The sequence below is a fragment of the Zootoca vivipara genome, chromosome 8 (genome assembly GCF_963506605.1).
Source record: "Zootoca vivipara chromosome 8, rZooViv1.1, whole genome shotgun sequence".
Lineage (NCBI taxonomy): Eukaryota > Metazoa > Chordata > Lepidosauria > Squamata > Lacertidae > Zootoca > Zootoca vivipara.
This window is the reverse complement of record NC_083283.1, coordinates 30,215,246-30,236,694: the sequence shown is the minus strand read 5'-3', so window position 1 is coordinate 30,236,694 and position 21,449 is coordinate 30,215,246. Positions and strand designations below refer to the sequence as shown.

The window sequence follows — 21,449 nt, the reverse complement described above, 5'->3', positions numbered from 1 at the left end:
TTTGTTATTGCAAGTTTGGGAAGAAACAATATACTTTGGTTGTGGGTGGACCCTGCTCCATAAAATGCAATTGATTTCTCACCTTCTTTACTGATACATAGACATATATTAGCGAGGTTGTTTATATGCTATACTTTAAAAAAATGTTCTTCATGAGAGTAATCCAAATTCTAAAGTATTAGTGATAATTTATTCAGATTAAATTTCTAATTTTTAATTTTTTTACTATTATTCTGCTAAGTGATGAGGAGGAATAAAGCCCGGTGAAGGCATACAACCTCTCTCAAATCTCTACCATGGAAGATCCTGGTCAGTTCAACCACCATACAGTCACTGCTTCCATGCTTTCAACACCAGACTCTTACTTGGATCTCCACATGTTTATTGGTGCTACTGAACAATGAATTGGGAAACAGTCAATTGGCGCTTCTGAACAATGGGGTATCATCCAAACCCATGAATGTAAATGAAAATTTGGCTGGTAACCACAACTGGATGTGAACTGCATACTTTGTAAAGAAGGATCCAACTATTGCAGGAAATTCTGCTATATAATCTGTCTCTTTCCAGTCTCTCATTTCTTATAGCAGGGGGTGAGGAATAGGATGTGGCTGGCAGGTTGGATCCTGGCCTCGTCTACCCCCTCAGGTGGACAGTGTTACCCATCTGTCAGTCACAATGATGTCAGATGACCCGTAGGTAAAACACTTCTCTTGCAGGCAAAGCGCTGCACATGAAGGTGATTTGAATTCAAGCTGGGGATGAAAAGGAAACAAGTATACTTCCTTAAGCACCATACAAATTAATGCCTTGGCATTTATGAAGAATATCACAGATAAAAGATAGTCATGTAATTTGTGTATTACAGTAGGAATACAGGAGAAAGAACTCCATGATTATGCCAGATTGTGTAATCAAGGACTGGTTTCTGCCATTTTCAGAAAGATCTCTTATGAATTCTTGATAAGCTCCTTCTAACTCCCACCCCCCAAGCAGGTTTAGCTTTAGACAAGCTACATTTAAGAAACACTGTTTTTTCTTTTAGGGTTAAGTTATTTGACCATGGTAGCTGTAGCTGTGAACTAAATAATTTTATACTGGCTGATTTCACAACCCTAAATTGTTCATTTCTTTCTTTATTTCATTTAGGGAGTTTAAGTAACAATAACTTGAGCCATATATTCAGTTTTCATAAAGAATTCAGTGAAATAGCATTATAGGTATAAGGTGGCTAAGCTAATGCATTTTTCTATCTGACATAATTCACCGTTTGGGGAATATAAGTTGTGGTGTTTTTTATTATTTGGTTGCATTCCACATAATCAGATTACTACCGGACCTTGTAAGGCTATATTTGCTGACCGACCTTTATTGTTAGGATTTGTTTAAGTAAAAAAGGACCTAAAATATTGTAAGAACAATTGAGAAGCAGATGGTGCTTTAAACACAACTCTCAAATCAGAAACCTTCATAGTCATATGGTACTTAGATACCTGAGTCACATTTAGTATCACACTTCTAACCTGGGAGTTCCTTGCAATACAGTAACATTCTTGAGTTATACGTCAAATAAAATGTGTGTGTGTGTGTGTGTGTGTGTGTGTGTGTGTGTGTTTTGTTGGAACAAATTCATCACTTTTCATGAGTAAGCCATATGTTGCGTGTATGACAAAATAAACTTCAAATTATAGGGAAGCTATGTACATACACAATGCATTTAAAGCACATTCTCCCTCCTTCCCTCCTTCCAAAAATTAATCCTGGGAACTGTAAAGAGTCCCCCACAGCACAGAGCACCCTTAACAAACTCCAAGATTCTTGGGGGGGAGGGCTTTAAATGTATGGTGCATGCATAGTCTGAGTTACTTTTTTTCTGAATCGACTTGTGGATAGTTTTTGTTAGTTTGGCAACTGCATCTTCATAGTTATTACAGCCATGATTCTTGTGTCTTTTTTCTTCCATAATATTTGAAGTGTAAATAATATATATGCATCGAATCAGTCCTGCTTTTAATTTAGTGTTTTGTTGGAGTGCTAGAAATTGTTTATTACTTTTTATAACTATAATCTACTTTTTCTTAAATTTAGTTATTTGCAATTTATTGATGTATGTCTTGACACTGCAGGAGTAATAGTATGATGGGCCTTCTTCAAATTTACTGAAATGAGAGACTACAGAACTGAAACATCCTGAAGCTCATATTTGGTAGCATTCTCCCATGTTATCCATTGAAGTTATTTATTTTCCTTGTAGCTAGTTAAAGAAACATCACATTGATTATTTGCTTATAGACAAAATATTCCACACTAAGAAAAATAATCTTGGATTAGTATGTGTGTTTGTCTTTGACAGATCTGGTATAATTGTTATCTGATAAAATCCCCAAAGAAACCTTTTTCATATACCTTTATTATATTTCTTCTGGCATACATTTCCCAAAGGATGCAATGAGAAATGGATTCCCTTCTCTGCATACCATCAAGTTCACAGTCTGTTATATGGAAAGCAGTGTTAGCTTCCTTACCTGATGAATACACAGGGTGCATTTTGAAAAAGATAGGGATGCTTTCTTAGGGAAGTGCACTAGGAGAGGTTGATCTGCTATTCACAGGCACATACGGCTGGGCAAACAGCAAATATAGCCTAATAGTTGTTCAGGAGCAAGGCCACAGGTATTCTATTGTCAATTGCCAGGAGAAAAGATGTTACATTAGACAAGCTTGAACAGTTTATGTAGGAAGATTCACACTGGCTCAGTTGTAATGCCTGCAAGATCACTAGGTGTCAGAATGAGAGTCAGCGAGGCATGGTTCAAGTATCCCGAGGCAGCACAAAATTACAACATACTTTGAATACACAACCTCTATGTGCTTTCATCAAGTGCTGTATCGTCTGGCTTTGGCCTAGGTCCAACTAAGGGATCGGTATTTTTTAAAGTGCCGTTTTGAGGTCCCAACTCTTTCCTTGCTTCAGGCTAGGACTACAGCTGCAGGGTACCCTGAAGGGATCTGGTTTGAAAAGTGTCTTGCCTCATCTACCACTCTGCGTCCTCAGAAGACAAGGCAACCTAAACTTTAAAGCTTAACGTGTAGTCTTGCCATTTGAGGCAACTTAGACATATACTTATTTCCTTAGCTCACAAGTGTAAGTAATGTGAGAGTGATCTGACACATTTCTGCCTGTTTATATATGTTCCGACACCAAAGAAGGCTCTAATGAAGATTTTTGACAGCTTAAAAAGCATGCACTCATATTTTGGGTACAAGCAAGATTGCTAAAATTTTAGTCATAAAATATTTAGCAACCAGTAAAGCATTTCTGTGCCATTGCTTTTCAAATCAAATCTGTACTGATTTCCCCCTAATTTGTATGCTATTTTTAAACTGTTTGCTTCACTCATAATTCTGCCTTTCAAGTGAAATTGTGAGGCAGAAAAGCAGCTTATAGTAGTTCCCCATTTTTAAGTATATAAGAAGTATTTTGCTAGATCAGACCAAAGCCCAGAATTTTTCCTCGAGTGTCAGGTTCCCTTGGTCCCACATTTCGTCTCCATCTCCATCTCACCCCAAGAAAATGGCCAAGCAAGGCATGACAGGGATAGCTATGCCTCTATTAGATATGTACCATCACTGTTGCTAACATCTGGTGATTTGAGAAATAATGGGATGGAACATATAAGTTCAGTTCATAGTTCATAGTTGATGGTATAGTTACCATCAGTTTTGTTTAATACTTCTTTTTAGAAAAGCCATCTAGATTTGCCTGTCACAGCAACTGTATAATCATAAAAATGTAGAGCTGGAAGGGACCATGAGTGTCATCTAGTTCAGCCCCTGCAGTGCAGGGAATCTTTTGCCCAAAATGGGGCTTGAACCCACAACCCTGAGATTAAGAGTCTCATGCTCTACCGACTGAGCTATATTCCCAGTGTAAATAAATTCTGCTTTGTTCGTTGTTTTGTTTATCCTTTACCTAAACTTAATTTTATTGGACAAGTCCAGATTTTGGTATTTTGACACAAAACGTATTGTGTCTATTCTGTTCATGTTATTCAAAATTGTGTAATCATCTGTCTCATTTCCCTTAGTAGCCTTTTTTCTGAACTAAAAATGACTGAAGTTTCTGAATGAGCCTTAAAGGTGTATGACCACCAACACCCAATAAATTCAGATGATATTTTCCTCCAAGCTTTTGTACCGAAGACTGATAAAAGTAATTTATTTAGCTCTCCCCGCCCTCAATTTCTCTGACTTTATTTAGCCATTCTTATTTACCTTTTTGTCTATGGTCTCACAATTTATGCTTCTACATAGAAATTTGTTCTTCAAATTGCATCTTTGCTTGGCTTATTTTAAATTTGTACTGTATTTGGTTTACCAGACTTTGTGCTTTTCCTTGTTTTCTTCATTTGAGTAAGATTTAAAATCCACAGTTTGAGTAAGATTTAAAATCCACTGCTGAAATCCACAGTGTGTAACACAAAAGTTTTTTCTGCACAAACAGGGAATTGGAGATTGGAGGACCTTTGAGGTACCTTTCAAATGTATGATTTTGTGTAGCAAATTTGGTTCAGATGTGAAGCTGAAATGCATATTAAACTTAAAACATTCAGCTGTAGGTGATACAGGAAAAGATACTAAAGGTAAATATATATTTTCACACTAGTTCTGGTTTTCAGCATTTTTTCTTGTGTTGATTTAATAAAGATTAGCTCTTAATTGGATGATATTTTGCTATAATATTTTATTGATGTCAAGGGTTGGCAGTGGCAAGCAAATTTACATGTATAATGCGCTAAATTCGTTTGTCTTCTTTCAGTCTACATGTGACAGCATTGAAGCACTTGATGTCTTGTAATTCAGTGGTTTCATATTGCAGTGTCTTTTTGAAGTTCCTTTGCTCTAGGATGGCCACCCTGAGGTCACTTACAGATTGCCCTGGGCGGCTGAAATGTTTTCCCATTGGCTTTTTTAATATTGAAATTTCTGGTGTCAGATTTGCGTTCATTTAATATTTTGTGTATAAACTAGTCTGTTTCTGCTGTGTAGAACACAGAGGGATATTGCTAGCAGATGATGGTATATATCACATTGTGGAAGATGAGCAGGTGAATTAACCCCTGGTGTTGTGGATGACATTATTTCTATGTAATTACAGTGTTTTAGGTAAACTGCTTAGAGACTTTTGTTGATTAAGTGATAGATAGATCCTGTTGCCAGAATAGACATAGGAACAGCGTAAACATCTGGTCTGCCACAAGGACAGGCCTGTTTCCATATTTCTGTTGTATGGCCTGTTGTGAATGGTGAGTAGCTGTTTTAGATTGGAAGGCTGTTTGTAGCAAGTACATGCCTACTCCCCAAGACATGTGAGAGGGAAGTGTTATTGTCTATGGTGGGCAATAGTAAATTATTAAATTGTAAGTCTGTTTCCAAGGACCGTCATATTTTGGTTACAGTGCCATGTGTAAGAAGAGCCGTATGACAGTTAAGCTCCCCATTACAGTAGAAATCAGGGTGAGAGAGGCAAATGACAGACGCTTAAAATGTGTGTACAGATATTTTAAGACAAATGGATGTTACATCTCCTTCACTTAGTTGCACTTTGTCAGTTTAACATTTTAGAAGTCAAACATGTTCATCGCCCATATGGAGTGGAATTCATTTCCTGTCGTTGTTTATCCATCAGCTATTAATCACTTTCTCCCTCTCTTCCTTGGCATAGACTCATTACTGCTCAGTGCTTACTTGCCCATCTTAATTTAGTTGTTTATATTCTCAGACCATCTTGCCCCAGATTGCTGACCGGAGCAAGATGGTGTGAGCATATAACTCCAATCTTGACAGAACTCCACTAGCTACTGATTAGTGTCCAGGCTCAGTTCAGAGTTTTTATCTATAAAGTCTTACATGGCTCAAGACCCCAGTACCTCAAGAACAGCTTCTCCTCATATGACCCAACCCAGACACATCATTCATTATCTGATGCTTTTCTCCATGTGTCATCTCCAAGGGAGGTGCAGAGTAGGCGACATGAGAACAGGCCTTTCCAGTAGTGGCTCTCCACTTACAGAATGCACTCCCCAGGGAAGCATACCAGGTGCTGTCTGTTTTTAGGTGCCAGGCAAAAACATTGAATTTATATTGGCCTAGTAATCAAAATTTAAAACTGTAATAATCAAAATTCACTTTGATTTTTATATGGTTTTTATACGTTTTTGTTACTATTAGACCAATAATATAAAATAGAATGAAGTCTAGGCTCACTGAGTGGTTAGAGGCTTACATGTTGAGCAAACCAGCACATTTACAATTAAACATTATAAAATCTTGAATTCTGTTGTAGTTGCTTGATAGGCAGCATGAAACAGAAGAATATCTTAGCATGAAACAGAAGAATATCTTCCTGAATCCATTGGCCTTAGTAGATGGAGAGGAAATGGGGATCTTCTGTTGTGTTGTTCCTTTTAGTCATTTCCTTGATACTACTGAGCTCATTACATGACATTTTATTTATTTTATGAGTTAAATTTATATACCATCCTTCAACCATAGATCCATAGAAATAAGATATGGGGAAAATGAGGAAATGTTTGGAATTTTCTGTACAATAAGGGTAGGTTGAAGTGAAAAGAATGAGGATGATGAAGAGGTGGGGATGGTTAGAACAGGAGGGATCTGTTAGGTCTGTTACACAACAGAGTAGGGATTCTTTGAGAAAGGGGTTGGCTTCTCATGTTGTGCAGATGTTGAGCAATACGAAAATGAGGCTATAATAGGCAGCTGTCAAAATCTGCTGGTTTCATTTCAAAAAAAGAAGCTTTCGAATTTCTCAGTTTTAGTTAGTTTGGCTGCTTGACCCTTTTACTGTCAAATTGGGTAAAGACTGCTTAATTCTTTTTAAAAAAGTGATTCAGAGGTCTAATTGTTTCCACAATCTTTTTTTATTGTCACCCTTGCTTCCCAAACAAGCGTAAAAATGGGCTTGATTCTGCTTCTTGCTCAACCTGACCACAAGACTCATAAAGGCAAGGAATGCCTCCCTGATACCAATCTAAAGACTCCTCTCAGGTTTGATTGGGTGAGCGAACCTGTTTTCCCCCTATCCAGTTGAGTTGGTGGTAAGCGTGTGAAATATCCATGCGTCCTGTAACTACTATTAGCAGGAGAGCAGGAATATTGCTTCTTGATAATACAGTAATGGTAGCTGGATGATCCAGTTTGGGGGTAAAGAGCAGATTTTGCTCACTTCACATTGCTGCCCTCAACAATAGCTCTTTAATTTCTCCATTGTAATAAGTATCAACCATTCACTTATATGTAATCACTTATAAAATTTATAAAATAAATTTTTGCACCATAGGTTTGGAACTAAATCTGTCCATTGCACACCTAGGAGCTAAAATTACAAGCATGATTTGTCACCTCTTGTGTCCAAGATTCCAGATCAATTACTGAGCATGTTCACCGAGGTCTGTATGTGCTATCACCCCCAGCACAAATATCTTCACTGCTATAAAGATACTACACCTGGGAGGCTAATATAACATGATCTTTAATCATGTATTGCTGGGATATTTAAACATTGTGATGGAATGTGGGGCTTCAGCTTTTCAAAACTTCAGTTTAGAGATTCTCAAAAGTATTTTCAGAGAAGTAGATGTGTTAGTCTGTGGCAGCCAAAACAGTACAGTATTGTGGTACCTTAAATACGAGAGCAGGTTTTTAAATATCATAAACTTTCATGGATTAGAGCCTGCTTCATCAGATAAGTGAAGTGTTGTTCTAAGTGGCACACAACTGTTAGTGACCATTTATTATATTTATATGCTGATGATGGCAAGCAGCAAGTGATAAAACAATAACATCTTCAAACATATTTTAAAAATTCCAATACAGATGAGGACAGGGCAATGGGTGGGTGTAAGAGAGATTGTCAAAAATGAGGTCAGAGGGAAAGGATCTTCAAAAAGTTAAGCTCCTTCATGTGGGGATTTAATCAGAATATTGGGTTTTTATCACACTACAGGATCTTTGTTTGCTATCACCTACAATTCTTCATGAATGGTTACCTCTCCCTCTCCCTCCCTCTCTCTCTCATGTGTGTGCATATGTATGTGTATGCGCGCACACACACACACCTGTACTTGCGATATCAGAAGCTGCCATATATCTGGAGAACTGTACTCTAGTAAATAAATGCTTAGGTCATATTCTAGGGTACAGTGCAGTCTTTCAAAAGGCAAGCAGGTGTTTTATTCTCAAGGACCTTTTCCAATGATGTTTTTGGTTCAAGACAATCTCTTCCTTTCTTCCTTCAGGCCTGGCATCTGTAGTAATATTCATTAAATAATTGACACTAATTTACTGTCCAGCTTTTCTTATTAAGAAAGTCTTCTTTCAGTAAGAGCTGGTATAGCGAGCCAGGAAGTCCCTGATTTGTATCTCACCTTGGCCATTCTCTTTGTGTCCGTAGACATCCCACTATTATTATTATTATTATTATTATTATTATTATTATTATTACCTACTTTATCTTCAGCCTATCCAATGGCAACATGGGGGCAATAATACTGATTACTATCTAGAGTTGTTGTAAACATTATTGAGGTAAAATATAGGAAGAGCTTTGAACACCGAAGGACTTCTAAAGTGACACATTTAATATTGTAGGCCGTTACAGATATCACAAGGGTGTACTAGTGGCGTTAGGAGGACCCATCTGTGCCCACATACTCCAGACCCTATGAAACATCTGAAGAGTAGGCACAGAAGCTTACCCCACAGGGCGAGGAACACCCAGCGCCCCCAGATGACACCCTATCCATGGAGGCTACACAGTGACAGTGATGGAGGTGCATTAAAGGAAAGAAGTGGTGTTGTTGCAGCCCCTTTTCTGTTGACCAAGGCCTCCGTTTTGCAAGGCTTACTCAGAGGAAACAGGTAGGCACTGTGTAATGACTCAAATCAGGGCCCTACTGATCCAGAAGCAGCCGAAGCAGCCAGCTCCACTATGAAGTCCTTTAGTTGCTACCTGAGCGCCTCTGGGACAACAGGTCCTTGGGGAAAACTCAGCTCCTGCCATCCAAGTTCTGTTAGGAAGCTTCCCTGCAGGTTCAGGCTTCCTGGCAAAATCCCTGCTCTTGCTGCCTTGATTGTGTAGAACAGTGTTTCTCAACCTTTTTTGGGCCACGGCACACTTGTTCCGTGAAAAAATCACGAGGCACACCACCATTAAAAAAGTTAAAAAATTTAACTCTGTGCCGCCCTATATTATAATTATGACTGTAAGAAACACTTGCCAAATATTGCTTTCCGGCGGGTCAGTGCTGTGTATTGGCGGTCGCCAGGCTCGTTTGCACTGAGCTTTGGGAAAAAGGAGGAGAAATATTGCTTTCCTGCGGGTTAGCGCTGTTTATTGGCAGCCGCCAGGCACGTGACAATGCAAATCGCCCTTCTCGTTGCCGCACGTCGCGGCACACCAGCCAGCGTCTCGCGGCACACTAGTGTGTCGCGGAACAGCGGTTGAGAAACGCTGGTGTAGAATACAGTAGTTCTCCAGGTGGTCTATGTTTTCTGCCATTTGTATCCTTCCCCACCACTCGTGGTGGCAGAAATGGGCAAGTATCTTTAAGACGGGCCTCTCTAACTTGGAAGCATAGTATTACATGGAAAGAACTGGTCTCTGAAATAGGCATTTCCCATGTATTAAATGTGTAAACATAATAAGTAAATGTATATTTCGGTTGGTAATTTTTGTTTTGCCCAGTTTTAATGATAAGCATTCCAAACTGTGCGGCTTTTAATACTGTGCGTACTTCAAAACAGTTTTCAGGAAAGAAAAGGCTGACAGTGGTTAAACTTGGACTTGACTTCAAAGGCATTTTAGTATTTAGATAAAACAAAACCAGGTGAGAATAAAATATCATGTTGCAATGGTGAGTGTTATGTTAGCTATTGAAATATGACTGAATTCCATGTTCTACTTATTTTCAAAGCTTACATATGTAAGCGTATATAGGTAGAACTCTTGTAAATTTAAAACAGACCACAAGGACTTGTTCATATCTAAACACACTCATAGATCTTTTAGTAGCTATAGTGGTGTGAACTTATACACGCACACTTCCCCCAGATATCTTTGTTGATTAAAATACGACATTACGATCGAACAATATGCTTTGAAGCAGTGAGTACAAGTTGCTGAAGTGCTGATGCTATGAAGTGTCTGACGTTACTTTTTGTTTTGGAAATCCCATAAGAATTATAGGAATTAGTCTATATTTTTACTTCTCAGAATCTTAATATGCTTGTATGTGTGGCCGTTTCGTTTTCCTGTAGTTCATAAAGACATTTGCAACAGTGTAACATTGCAAGAAATCAGCAGCCCTTTGCCACTTTTTTGAAGACAGTAAAAGCAGCTCCACTGTCATTTCTGTCTCTGAAATAGGTTTCCGAAAGGAAAGCCAGACATATTTCTGATATGAATGCCAAATATTTTTCTTAATGTGTCTGCCATTGAAAAGCCAAGACAACCAATTTAAATAGTGCATAATAATGATATTAATTTTTATGGTGTGTATAAGTTACATTTGATTAGTTTTTTGCATGATTAAAATTTGCAAAGCTTTTACGGCCCCCGGGAGCCTACCTGTAATAAACAGCTCTCACCTTCGAAACCATAAAACAGGCTTGCAGTACTTGAACATTAGATCTAATTGCCTTGCTACATCAAAGGAAGTACCAGAGGACTGAGAAAAATCACAGAAGGGAGGAGGGGTAGAGGGCAGTTTCACCTCCAAAGGTTATGTGTTTGTGGCTTGGTGGAGCCCTGTAAAGTTATGGCCTAAAAACTGCTGTTTGCGATTAAGTTGATGGAGGAAAGTCTACCCCACAATCTCTCCCTGCTGCTGACACAGAGTCTTTGTTCACATTTAGATTTCTCAAACTGTTGCCAGGGTCAGGCAGAGGTCAGACACCATGATGATGTATAGGAGAACATGTCTGGGAATTTCTCTCATACTTAAAACACATACCAGAAAAAGAGCACCCTGCAAAAATTGTCTGATGAGACCCAGATGATGATACTTTGGCTATTCTTTTAGTACCTTTATGATTTTCTCTTTGCCCATCTCCCTCTCTCTCTCTCCCCCCTCTCTCTCTCCTTCTCTCTGTTTTATTAATGATTACCATGACAGCCTTTACAATTTTATGCCCCCTCAAGATAAGGACACTCAGTATCACTCTGACACTTCATTTTCCTGCCCAAAGGGAATGGACTGGTAAATCTAGGAGGAGGAGAAAACACGTCCATTCCAGAGCTCGAGTCAAAATGAAAGTGCCAGAGGCTGTATTAGCCCATAGGTTCTGACTAGATGCATGGTGTGAGTGTGTGTGTCTGTGTACTTGGCATTAATACAACCCAATCTAGTCACGATCACAGGCTTACAGCATCCCAAACTGTGCTCCCCCATCACCCTTAACAAACATAGTCTTGCTTCCTACTGTGACCAGGGAGCCTACAGTGTTTGATTAGTAATACCACTGAGAGAGGGGAAGAAGAAAGCAGGCTAAGGCAGTGAGAATTGTTTATTCCATATGTGCTGGTCATTCTGCATCAATATTTTTTTTAAAAAAAATGAGGATTGCCTCCGCCCTTTCAAATACACTTGAATGAAGTAGTCATTGATATCTAATTTGCTAACATTTCTTTGTATATACAAACAAAATCAATGCAAAACATTCAATCCTTTTAAAATTAAAAGTTGTAGTAAACATTTTTTAAAAAAATGAAATGTGTTTTTTTAATAGTTCGGCATTGCTGATTCCAATTGTTTACCCGTGCATGCAGCTCCACTGCAGAGTTGGCAAGTAAGGCACTAAGTAGCAATTTTTCTGTGCTCAGCTGCTCCATATGACAGAGGATATTTCATTCTGCTGTCAGAATGTTATTAATAAAACATGGGGTGCGGAAGGGGCCACGATTTCCCCTTTCAATCACTATAGCATTTACAATGAAAATTTTATGCAGTGTGTAATTTTCAGTTAATGCTTGACACTTAAAATGTCGGTAGCTGCATTTTGTACGGTTCCTGAAGGGTTAATTGTATCATGTTCCCTGCATAAAAGCTCTGCTTATCAAAAGTGAAGAGAGGAGTGTATGCAAATGTATGTCTGTGACCTTTTGCCTTTCCAGGGTTAATTTATATGGTCATTAAAGATTTTATGAAATTGAGCAGCCTGGTGTTTTGAATCCCATTTTACCTTCCCCTCCTAATTTGTATAATTCCTACCTGAACTGCAAAATATGACTTTCTTTCTTTTTTGTTTGTATTGCAATGAAAACAGCATGCTGTGCTGTAGGGAGTTGCAAGTCTGGTTATCTGGTATTACTCAGATTTCTAAAATTCATTAAAATGTGACATCAGCACAGTCAGAGACAAATGATCACAAGATGAAAAGGAACAGTAGGCCTTTCACGGATTAGTGCTACATGGCCCCAGCATAGAAGCTAACTGCATAAACAGATTAATCCACTAGTAGCAGCATAGCTAAGATTTACAGAATAATTAAATTGGGTTGAGTTACTGTGAAGATTTTCATGTAATCTAGCTGGTGTGAACATGTAAGTGAGGTGTGGGTAATGCTGCTTCCTTAGAAGCAATATACCAAGTTGTGTCATTTGCCCTGAATAGCTCCTCCTGGAGATGAAAACTGAGAGTTCTCAATGTTTAGATCCAACACAGCACTTACATATTGCAATTAGCAGGATGTACAGATTCTAATAGGATTTATTTTATTTTTGAAAGCTTTCCTTTGCTTTCAGATATATTGCTGCATGTGCCTTCTTTGTTCAGACCCGACGTGTGTACGTTTATGTTTGTATTGAGACAAATCACTTACAGCCAGTGAATAGCAAATATGAAACAGCTGATTTGTCACACTGGCTAGAGCTGTGTGTTCTGATAAAGAAATGTTTGCAATTTCTGGACTGATTCTGAAATTTTGCAAATGATTAATCATTAATACCGGATCTCTTTTAAGGTGCTATTCTTTTCACTTATTCCTTTCTGAGATAAATATATAAATTTAGTGCAGATCTAATTAAAGAACATGTTTACAATTAATGTTGAATGGTCCCTAAGTTAGCTTCTTTTAATTTTTTGTGCTCATTCGCAGAAGAACAAGTTGAAGATGCAGAAGGGTCTGCTAAAAGCTCATCAGTGTCTGTTGCTGATGATAAAGACACGTGTGAGAAAGAGAGAAATAATAGTGAAGGCAAAAAATCTAGTAAAGACTCTGGTAAGATGCTAGAATTTTGTCACTCTTTAAAAAATCTTATTAAATAGTCTTTCTTTTAAAACCGTCTGGACATTCCTGTTATTATCTACTGCATGTGTATTTTGCATGTGATTTCTATCAGTAGCCTTCCATTGACCTATTTTTAATCATAACCATCTGACAGGATAGATGCGGATAAGTTGAAGAATATTACAGGACGACTAGTGAGATTATTTTTTAATCAAATCAGTTTGTGTGCTTGTAATTTTTTAAGCCCCTTTCATTAATCTTAGCTGTACTTGTGATTCCTCTGATGGCATATTAATTTTTCATAAGCGTAGGATTAGATACCACTTGGAAATTTCCCCCGCTTTCAATTTTTGCAGCCCTAAGAATGTAGGAATGCTTCTTCTCCCACCCCAGCTCCTGTTCTTAGATTCAGGAATCTTCCTTCTTCCTGGGCATTTATCTAGAATTCAATTGGGGGGAGGGGGAATACAGAAAATCCAGTGAAAAAGTTTACAGATGATTCAGCCTAAGAAAGAGGAAATATCATTGAAAACGGATTATGAGTTGGGTAATATTGATCTCTGGGAATATACAAAGCCCAGTAATGAAAGCTACTGTCTTTGAAAACAAAACTCTTATGTCATGACATTTACTTGTGCACAAACAAACCCAAGGCCAGCATCTGGCATGGATACACAAGGCTTTTTCTGTGTTTGATTTGGCAAATATGTGACTTCATCCATGCTTTTTATGTATGAGATGGAAATCTATGGTCACAATGAATATTACATTGGCTACTTCTGCTGCACGCTATTTCTAGTTACATTATGCTGGATTCATTGAAGCAGAAGAAGTGCTGAAACAGGTTGAAGCCTATTAGTTTCAGGTAGTCATATATCTTTCCCTTGTATTCCAATGACAGCAGCATATAAAAGTGCTTGTATTCACCATAAAGACGTTTAGTTATACAGAAAATACCATTTTACATGCAAGTTTAGTAAAAACTGAATTGGCCGATATTTCTTAAGGTACTGTACTCCTAAAATATTGTTTAAAACATAGTGAAGATACTGATGGGTCTTTATGCCATATTTATTTAAGGAAAATAGCTCATTTTGCATTTGGTTTTCAAAATGTTGTGGCCAGTCTCTATTACCATTGAGAAACCTACATTGTACTGAGTTTATTTAGCTTTTGAAATCCAGGGACTGAAGTCTATAGTGACCCTATGGTTTGTAGGCTTCTTTTTAAGTATGCTTATCCCTTTCTTGAAATACATTCTCTGAGAGAGGTAATGGACAGAAGAACTTTCTGCTCAAGCTCATTACTAAGTCCACACGGAAGTCATGGAAAAAATAGGCAAAGCCACTTGTGAAACTTTTTCCATGTGCTTCATCAAAAAAGCCTTGTAGTATCTTTCAGAGATCTTATGCACCTAGTTTATCTACTGTAAAGACCTCAGAACTTAGAATAAGCCATGGTGTTAATGGGCTAATAGGCAAAAATGGTGGTTGTCAGTAGAAAGAGTGTGGGGAAATTTCTAAGATTCTATGAGAATTATACTCTTGGATGGACCAGGTTTAATTAGGACCAACCAATGCTGGAGTGTTTGCTGAAGAACGGCAACCTAGAAACAGTGTAAAATGCTTTTAGCTTGAAAATCATTCATATTTCAAATTCTCAATCTCACATTTTGGATTCTTTGATAGACCTCTCTAAACTAATTCTACATTATCAGGCATTCATTCAAAAGGCTTAATTCTCAGCACAGCTAACTACTATGCATAATGACCACATAACTGCTTATGTATAATTGAATGTTAATTTAGGCTTTCTTCTCCTGAATTAAGTGTTGAAAATCTTGCCAAAGAAGTCCCAGAAAAACCAATATGTTAATCACAGCTTTAACAAGTTAGCCCGGAAAAATACTATCACCACTCTTTAGCATCAAATCTATTAGAAAAGGAAGGATTAACATGTTTAGTACCCAAACAGTTCTGTAAACTGTTGTTCTGCCTTGCCTTCCTTATCTCAAACCGAGGCTTTCTAAAAGAGACTTGCCAATAATCAAGCTATGTTTGCTGAATATTCATTCAGAAGGCAAGAGCCTCCTGATGCCTCATTTATATTGTCATTTAAATCTAGTGCCACTTTAGATTAATTATAATCCAAATTACATCTCAACGTAGTGTAAGAATTAATATGGAATTTACCCAGATTAATACATTTGCATTGAAAATGTAATATGTTTCTGACATGGCTAAGGGGAACACAGTTTAATAAAGTAGTAAACACAAGAAACAATGGAAATTCACCTTCCTTATTGTAATAAAAGTTATCATTTAATTCTACTCTAATTAGAAATACTACTGTACTAGCTTTTATAAATTTGGAATTATTTTGGATTTGACTAATATGTCAGAAGTTCTAAATTATACATTTTAAATCAAATTCAGTATAAATAATGAACCAGCATGCTTATAGGGTTTTTTAGTACTTTTTTTTATTTGTGCACACAATGTACAGAATTCCCACACTTATTAACATAACCTTTTTCATAGCTTTAAAAAAATAATAATTCACGAATCCCTACACCTGACTATTCTACTTTTACAGCGCTCTCTCATACACGTTTACTCATAAAACCCACTGTATTAAGTAGAACTTGCTCTTTGCTAGGCATGCATAGGACTGCAGCCTTAAATGCTTATTTTTAATTCAGTCCTGCTTTGGACTTAAATGGATCAGTTTTCTGTGTCAGTACTTGTGGAAAAATGTAGAAGTGTTTGATAATTAGTCATATTAGACATAGGATGAGAAATAATTTGTCATAGAAAAATAGGTAACAGGGATGATCATACACAAGCATTGTGTTCCATATGAGGCCCACTTCATATATTAAACCCTCATGTGAGCATGGACCATACAGTGCAGCATAATATTCTGGTCACCTCATGAATCAATCAATGACATGGATTTTGCTCATCCCAGTGCAGCACTTTTGGTAACAGCTGATGTTCATGTGACACATTCTTCACTACGGAACTGAATCACAATGGCAGCATTCTCACATGAAACTAAACCAAATCCCTTGGCTCAGTGTCAAACAAGTTGCACCTGCAGACTGCCCCTTTCCAGATCCTTTTCTTCACCTTTCACATGTGGCAAAATGAACCAGGATTCAGGAATTAACCATACATTTCCATAATGTGTGAACTCTGGCTTTAAAAACATCCAAATTGTTAAGACAGCTTTAAACCATATCCTGGCTTGTTTTGAAGCCTTAACCATAGTGCTGAATCCTGGTTTCTTTTCTCACATATTCAATGGGTGGGGCAAAGTGGCAGGGAAGGAAATGCAAGCAAGTGCCCATCATTTGGGCATAAAGTGGCTTTTTGATCCAGAATTTTTGACTTAAATGGGGCATAGTCACATTAAGCCGAATACTAGCATTTATGCCCCACAATGTTAATTAAACATGATAACATGGAGGCATTTGGTGTAGCTTCCACATGTGGGACATAAAGCAGACATAAGCGTTTGATACACAGTAATTTAGATCTATGCAAATAGCCACCAGCAGTTGTCTTATCAACTGTCTTTAAGATGCAGAGGTGATATACATGTAGAAAATCATTATTTGTACTTTTCCAAATCTCCTCCTTAAATAATGCATTGTCAGTTCAATGAATAGTACAAGTGTCAGGTAAATCAGACCATACCCCTTTAAACTGCTGCTGTTTTGGCAACTGCTAGTTGTGCAAAGGTTTAACTTTGGCTCACTCCCTTCACAGGAAACTTGTTAGACCCAGTCTGTGTACTGCATTGGCTCTAATGGATATAGATTAAGAGGCAGAGCATTCCAGTGACCCCAGCTAAAATACAGTTAATTTGTTCTCTTTTATATCTGTTTTTACGCATTTTTGTTTGGATATGAAGTGTTGCTAATATTATGCATCTAACTTCTAACATTTAAGAAATGAAAAGGTAACAGCTATTTTTTCTAGCTAGAAGTACTTGCTCCTTCCACTCTTTCCAGACACAGATGCCCCTGTCTCTTGCTCCATGATAAAAAAAGTAGAGCTAGCACTTTCAATCAGGTATAGAAATATTTGTTATTTATCTAGGGCATTTCCTCCTCCCCCCTTTCTAATTTTAACAGGGGCTTTAACTACCTGCCTTTAGTTCTGGAAATTTAATTTGCAGAGCTCAAACCTCAGACATTTGAAATAATAATTTTGAAATGGTTTTCCTGCATCACTGAATAGTCATAACAAATCTGGAATGTGGGCAAAAAGTTTCCATGGCTGAGTGTATCGTATTCATAGCACAGGTACTGGTACCTCTCATTTGAGAACGCAAGTACTGATCTAAATTTATCTTGCTAAGGTGCTGAAACCTTGAAAGAACACTAGTGTGTTCTTGTGCAGTACTGTACTAGAAAAGCTTATCTAGTTTTTCTTAGATTTAATTCTTATACTTAAGTAATTTTTATTGCCAATACACATGTCAGAAATGGAACTGAAGCTTTGTTTCCTGATGCATGTATTATGATGAAACATGTACTGACAGGCCATCTACTATGGGAATCACCCTGTAGAAGTAAACACTTATCAACTTAGGGATATAGAAGGAAACAAACTGTGGTTAAACAATAGTATGAATCAATATCAGTTCTAAAAGTAGTACAGTGGTACCTTGGTTTACAACCATAATCCGTTCCGGAGGCCCATTTGTAAACCAAAACAGGTTGTAACGCAAGGCGCGCTTTTGCCAATGGGGCCTCCCAAAAAATATATTGTTCGTAATCCCCCGAAAATGGGTTGTAATCCAAAAAAAGGTTGCAATCCGAGACACACACGTCTGGGTTTGACGTGTTTGTAATCCAAAATTTATGCAAACCAAGATGTATGCAAACCAAGGTACCACTGTACTGTATTTGATATCCCAATGTGGGGGAGGTAGCAGGTCGGTGCTTTGGTATACTGTATTCGTATTTGTGATCCCAGAAAAGCAGGTGGAAATTATTGTTAAGGATAAGATAACAAATAGAATAACAAGCCTTGCTGAAGCAGAACCAGCCTGGCTTCTGCAAGGGCAAGTCATGTCTCACAAACCTATTGGCTTTTTTTATAATGTCAACAAGCATATAGATAGAAGTGATCCAGTTAACATAGTATACTTGGACTTTCAAAAAGTTTTTCACAAGGTAGAAAGTACAGTCCCCCAAGGATACATACTGGGACCTGTGCTTTTTAATGTGTTCATAAACAATTTAGAGTGAGCAGTGAGGTGCCAGGTTTTATGATGGTACTATTGTTCTGGGTCATTAAAACAATACGTGATTTTTAAGAGTTCCAAAAGGATCTCTCCAAACATCTTGAATGGGCAGTAGAATGGCAGATGCAATTCAATGTAACAAGTATAAAGTGATGCATGTTGGGGCAAAATGTATTAATTTCACTTGTATGCTTTTGGAAGCTGAACTGGAGGTGACTGACCTAGAATGAAATATTGGAGCCATAACGGAAAGCTCTATGAAGATGTCGACCAAGTGTGTGGCTGTTGTGAAAAAGGCAAATTCCATGCTAGGAATCATTAAGAAATAAACTGAAAATAAAACTGTTAATATAGTGCCATTATATTGTGTACAGTTCTGGTTGTCTCACTTTAAAAAGAATATTGTAGAGTTGTTAAAGTTTATGAAATTATGCATTGAGAAAGTGGATAGAGGAATTATTTTCTTTCTCTCTCATAACAATAGAACTTGTAGACATCCAATGAAGCTGAATATTGGAAGATTCATAACATAAAAGGTAGTACTACTTTATGCAGCACATAGTTAAACTATGGAACTTGCTCTCACAGGAGGCCGTGATGGCCACCAACTTGGATGGCTTTAAAAGAGCACTGGATAATTTTATGGGGTATAAGGCTATTAATTGCTACTAACCATGATGTTTATGCTGTGTCTCCACAGTTGGAGGTGGTATTGTTTCTGAATACAAGTTGCTGTAAACCACAGTGGGAGTAGGGGAAGACTGTTCTTGTGCTCGGGTCCTGCTTGCAGATTTCATATAGGCATTTGGTCGGCCACTGTGATAACAGGATGGTGCATTAGATGAGCCATTGGTCTGATTCAGCAGGCCCTTCTTATGTCCTTATCAATACTGATGTAGATGTGGTGGTCATGGTGTTTCTGTTAGGGTATATATACTGTATAGGTTTTCAGAATCTGCAGGACAATGGGGAGTTAGAACATAGTATTCACATGGTAACTAAATCATTTCATTTCCAAAAATATCTGCATTTTAATGCCTTATCAAATCCAGATTCAAAAAATATGAATTGAAACATTTAAACACGGTGTCAAATCAAAGCAGCAACATCAATCAAGCTTCCTACAGATATGAACACATAAGGTATAGGAATTGTTGTTCATAGTACTGTTAATCTTGTGTCATGTGATGGTTCAAGGGCATTGACACATTGGGTGTGCCAAATGTGTCTGTTTTGCAAATGCAAATGATTTTGAGAATCCAGCATGAGGTTTTTGGTTCAGATTGGCATGAAAGGAGAGCCTAGTGGTGAAAAATTTCCAGAAATACTTATTTTTCAATATTATATCAATTATCAGAACTGACTCTCAGTTGGTATAAATCATAGATTTGATTAACCCTATAGCTCTTGTTTTAGGGGGTACATTGGCATTAATGTCAACTCTGAGACATTTCTGAAAGAGTTCTTTTGTGCACAGTTTTTCTGCTTCCTCAAAGGCATTTTGTCATCAAACCAGATTTTCAGGCAAAATTCTCGGGGGGGGGGGATGTATAATATGATATGCAGAAATTCAATGGTGGCACTCTCTGACCCATATAGACCGCAACAATACATCTTATAATGTCTTGTAATTTTTATCTTGTAATTTTATATTGTGAGCTACCCTGAGATCTACGAATGGAGGGCAGTATACTAATTTAATAATAAACAACACAATATCAACAACTGCTGCTGTCACAGTCCCGATATGCATCTATTCAGTGTTGTGCAGCAGACCTATTCCACATGGTTAGAAGTCTTTCTTATCATGGCCAGCAAGAAGAGCTGCTGGGACCTATTTGCTAACTATTGCACAAATAAAATCACTTTCATGGTTTCTGACTTAGACACCACTTAGAATCAGAGATGGTTGTAACTTGAGGTCCATCTGGTAATTTAAACTTGTTCATCCAGAGGTTGTGGACCAGGTTATTTGAAGAACTAAGGCCAACCACTAAATATGTTAATGGCTCTCTGATTGAGGGTGCTTGCAGCCTTGAAAGATGCAGTGTTTCGGATCTTTTTGGGGTGAGTTGTGGAGGTTAAGGGAAATAAACAATCCTAACATTTCACATCCAGTATCAAACCTACCATTTTGGGTAAATGTTTGAACTATGTGGTGACATCTCTGGTCCAGGGTGATAGTAAGATCCTTTCCAATCAAGTTTTGGAACAGAAATTGCCTTGATTGCTCTTGGTGTTTGTCCTTGGCTAGAGTTTGTACTCAGCTGGAGGATTGGTTTATGTGGGGTATGATTGTTGAATTTTCTGGAAGTGGTTCTGCTTATTCCGAAAGGGACTCAATGTGGTGCTGGAAGACTGCTATTTTATCCCATGGAACAGCGTTCCAGCTTCTTTCCCATGCTTTTTAACATCTGCATAAAACCCCTGAGATAGGTCATCTGGAGGTATAGGTTGAAGTGTCATCACTAGTCTGCTTGTTTTCATTTTCTAATCCCAGGGAGGCAGTGTCGCTGACAAACCAGTGTGTGAAGTTGGTTCAGGAGAGAATAGGCTGGACAAACAGAAACATATTCAGAATAATACAGAATTAAGTGGGCTAAATTCCTGGTATAAGTTCTCCCTTGAAGTAATGGTTGTGCAACCTGGGATACTTCTTAGTCTGTCACTTGAGTGGGCACTATGAGTGTATGTTGCCAACTTCAGCTAATTCATCACCTGCAGCTTTTCCTGAAGAAGGTGGATCTGGCTTGTCACTTCGATACAGGGTTAATATGCTCTCTATGGGCTGCCCTCAAAAACAGTCTGGAAAATTCAGTTGATATTGCCAGGCTGTTGTATGGCACTAAAAGATCAGAGTGTATAGATCAGGCATCCCC

The 21,449-nt window shown here is 37.9% G+C and overlaps 1 protein-coding gene across 6 annotated transcripts in view; it reads left to right on the top strand.

Moving 5' to 3' along the window:
* Positions 1–21,449, top strand: part of ZFHX4 (zinc finger homeobox 4) — a 172,075-nt gene that overhangs the window by 125,842 nt on the left and 24,784 nt on the right. For 4 of the 6 annotated variants that reach the window (XM_035125412.2, XM_035125411.2, XM_035125407.2 and 1 more), the window contains exon 5: positions 13,180–13,302. The exons of the other annotated variants lie outside the window; for them this stretch is intronic. In XM_035125412.2, the coding sequence (XP_034981303.2) occupies positions 13,180–13,302 (123 nt within the window). The remainder of the gene's footprint in view (positions 1–13,179; positions 13,303–21,449) is intronic. 6 annotated transcript variants of the gene reach the window in all.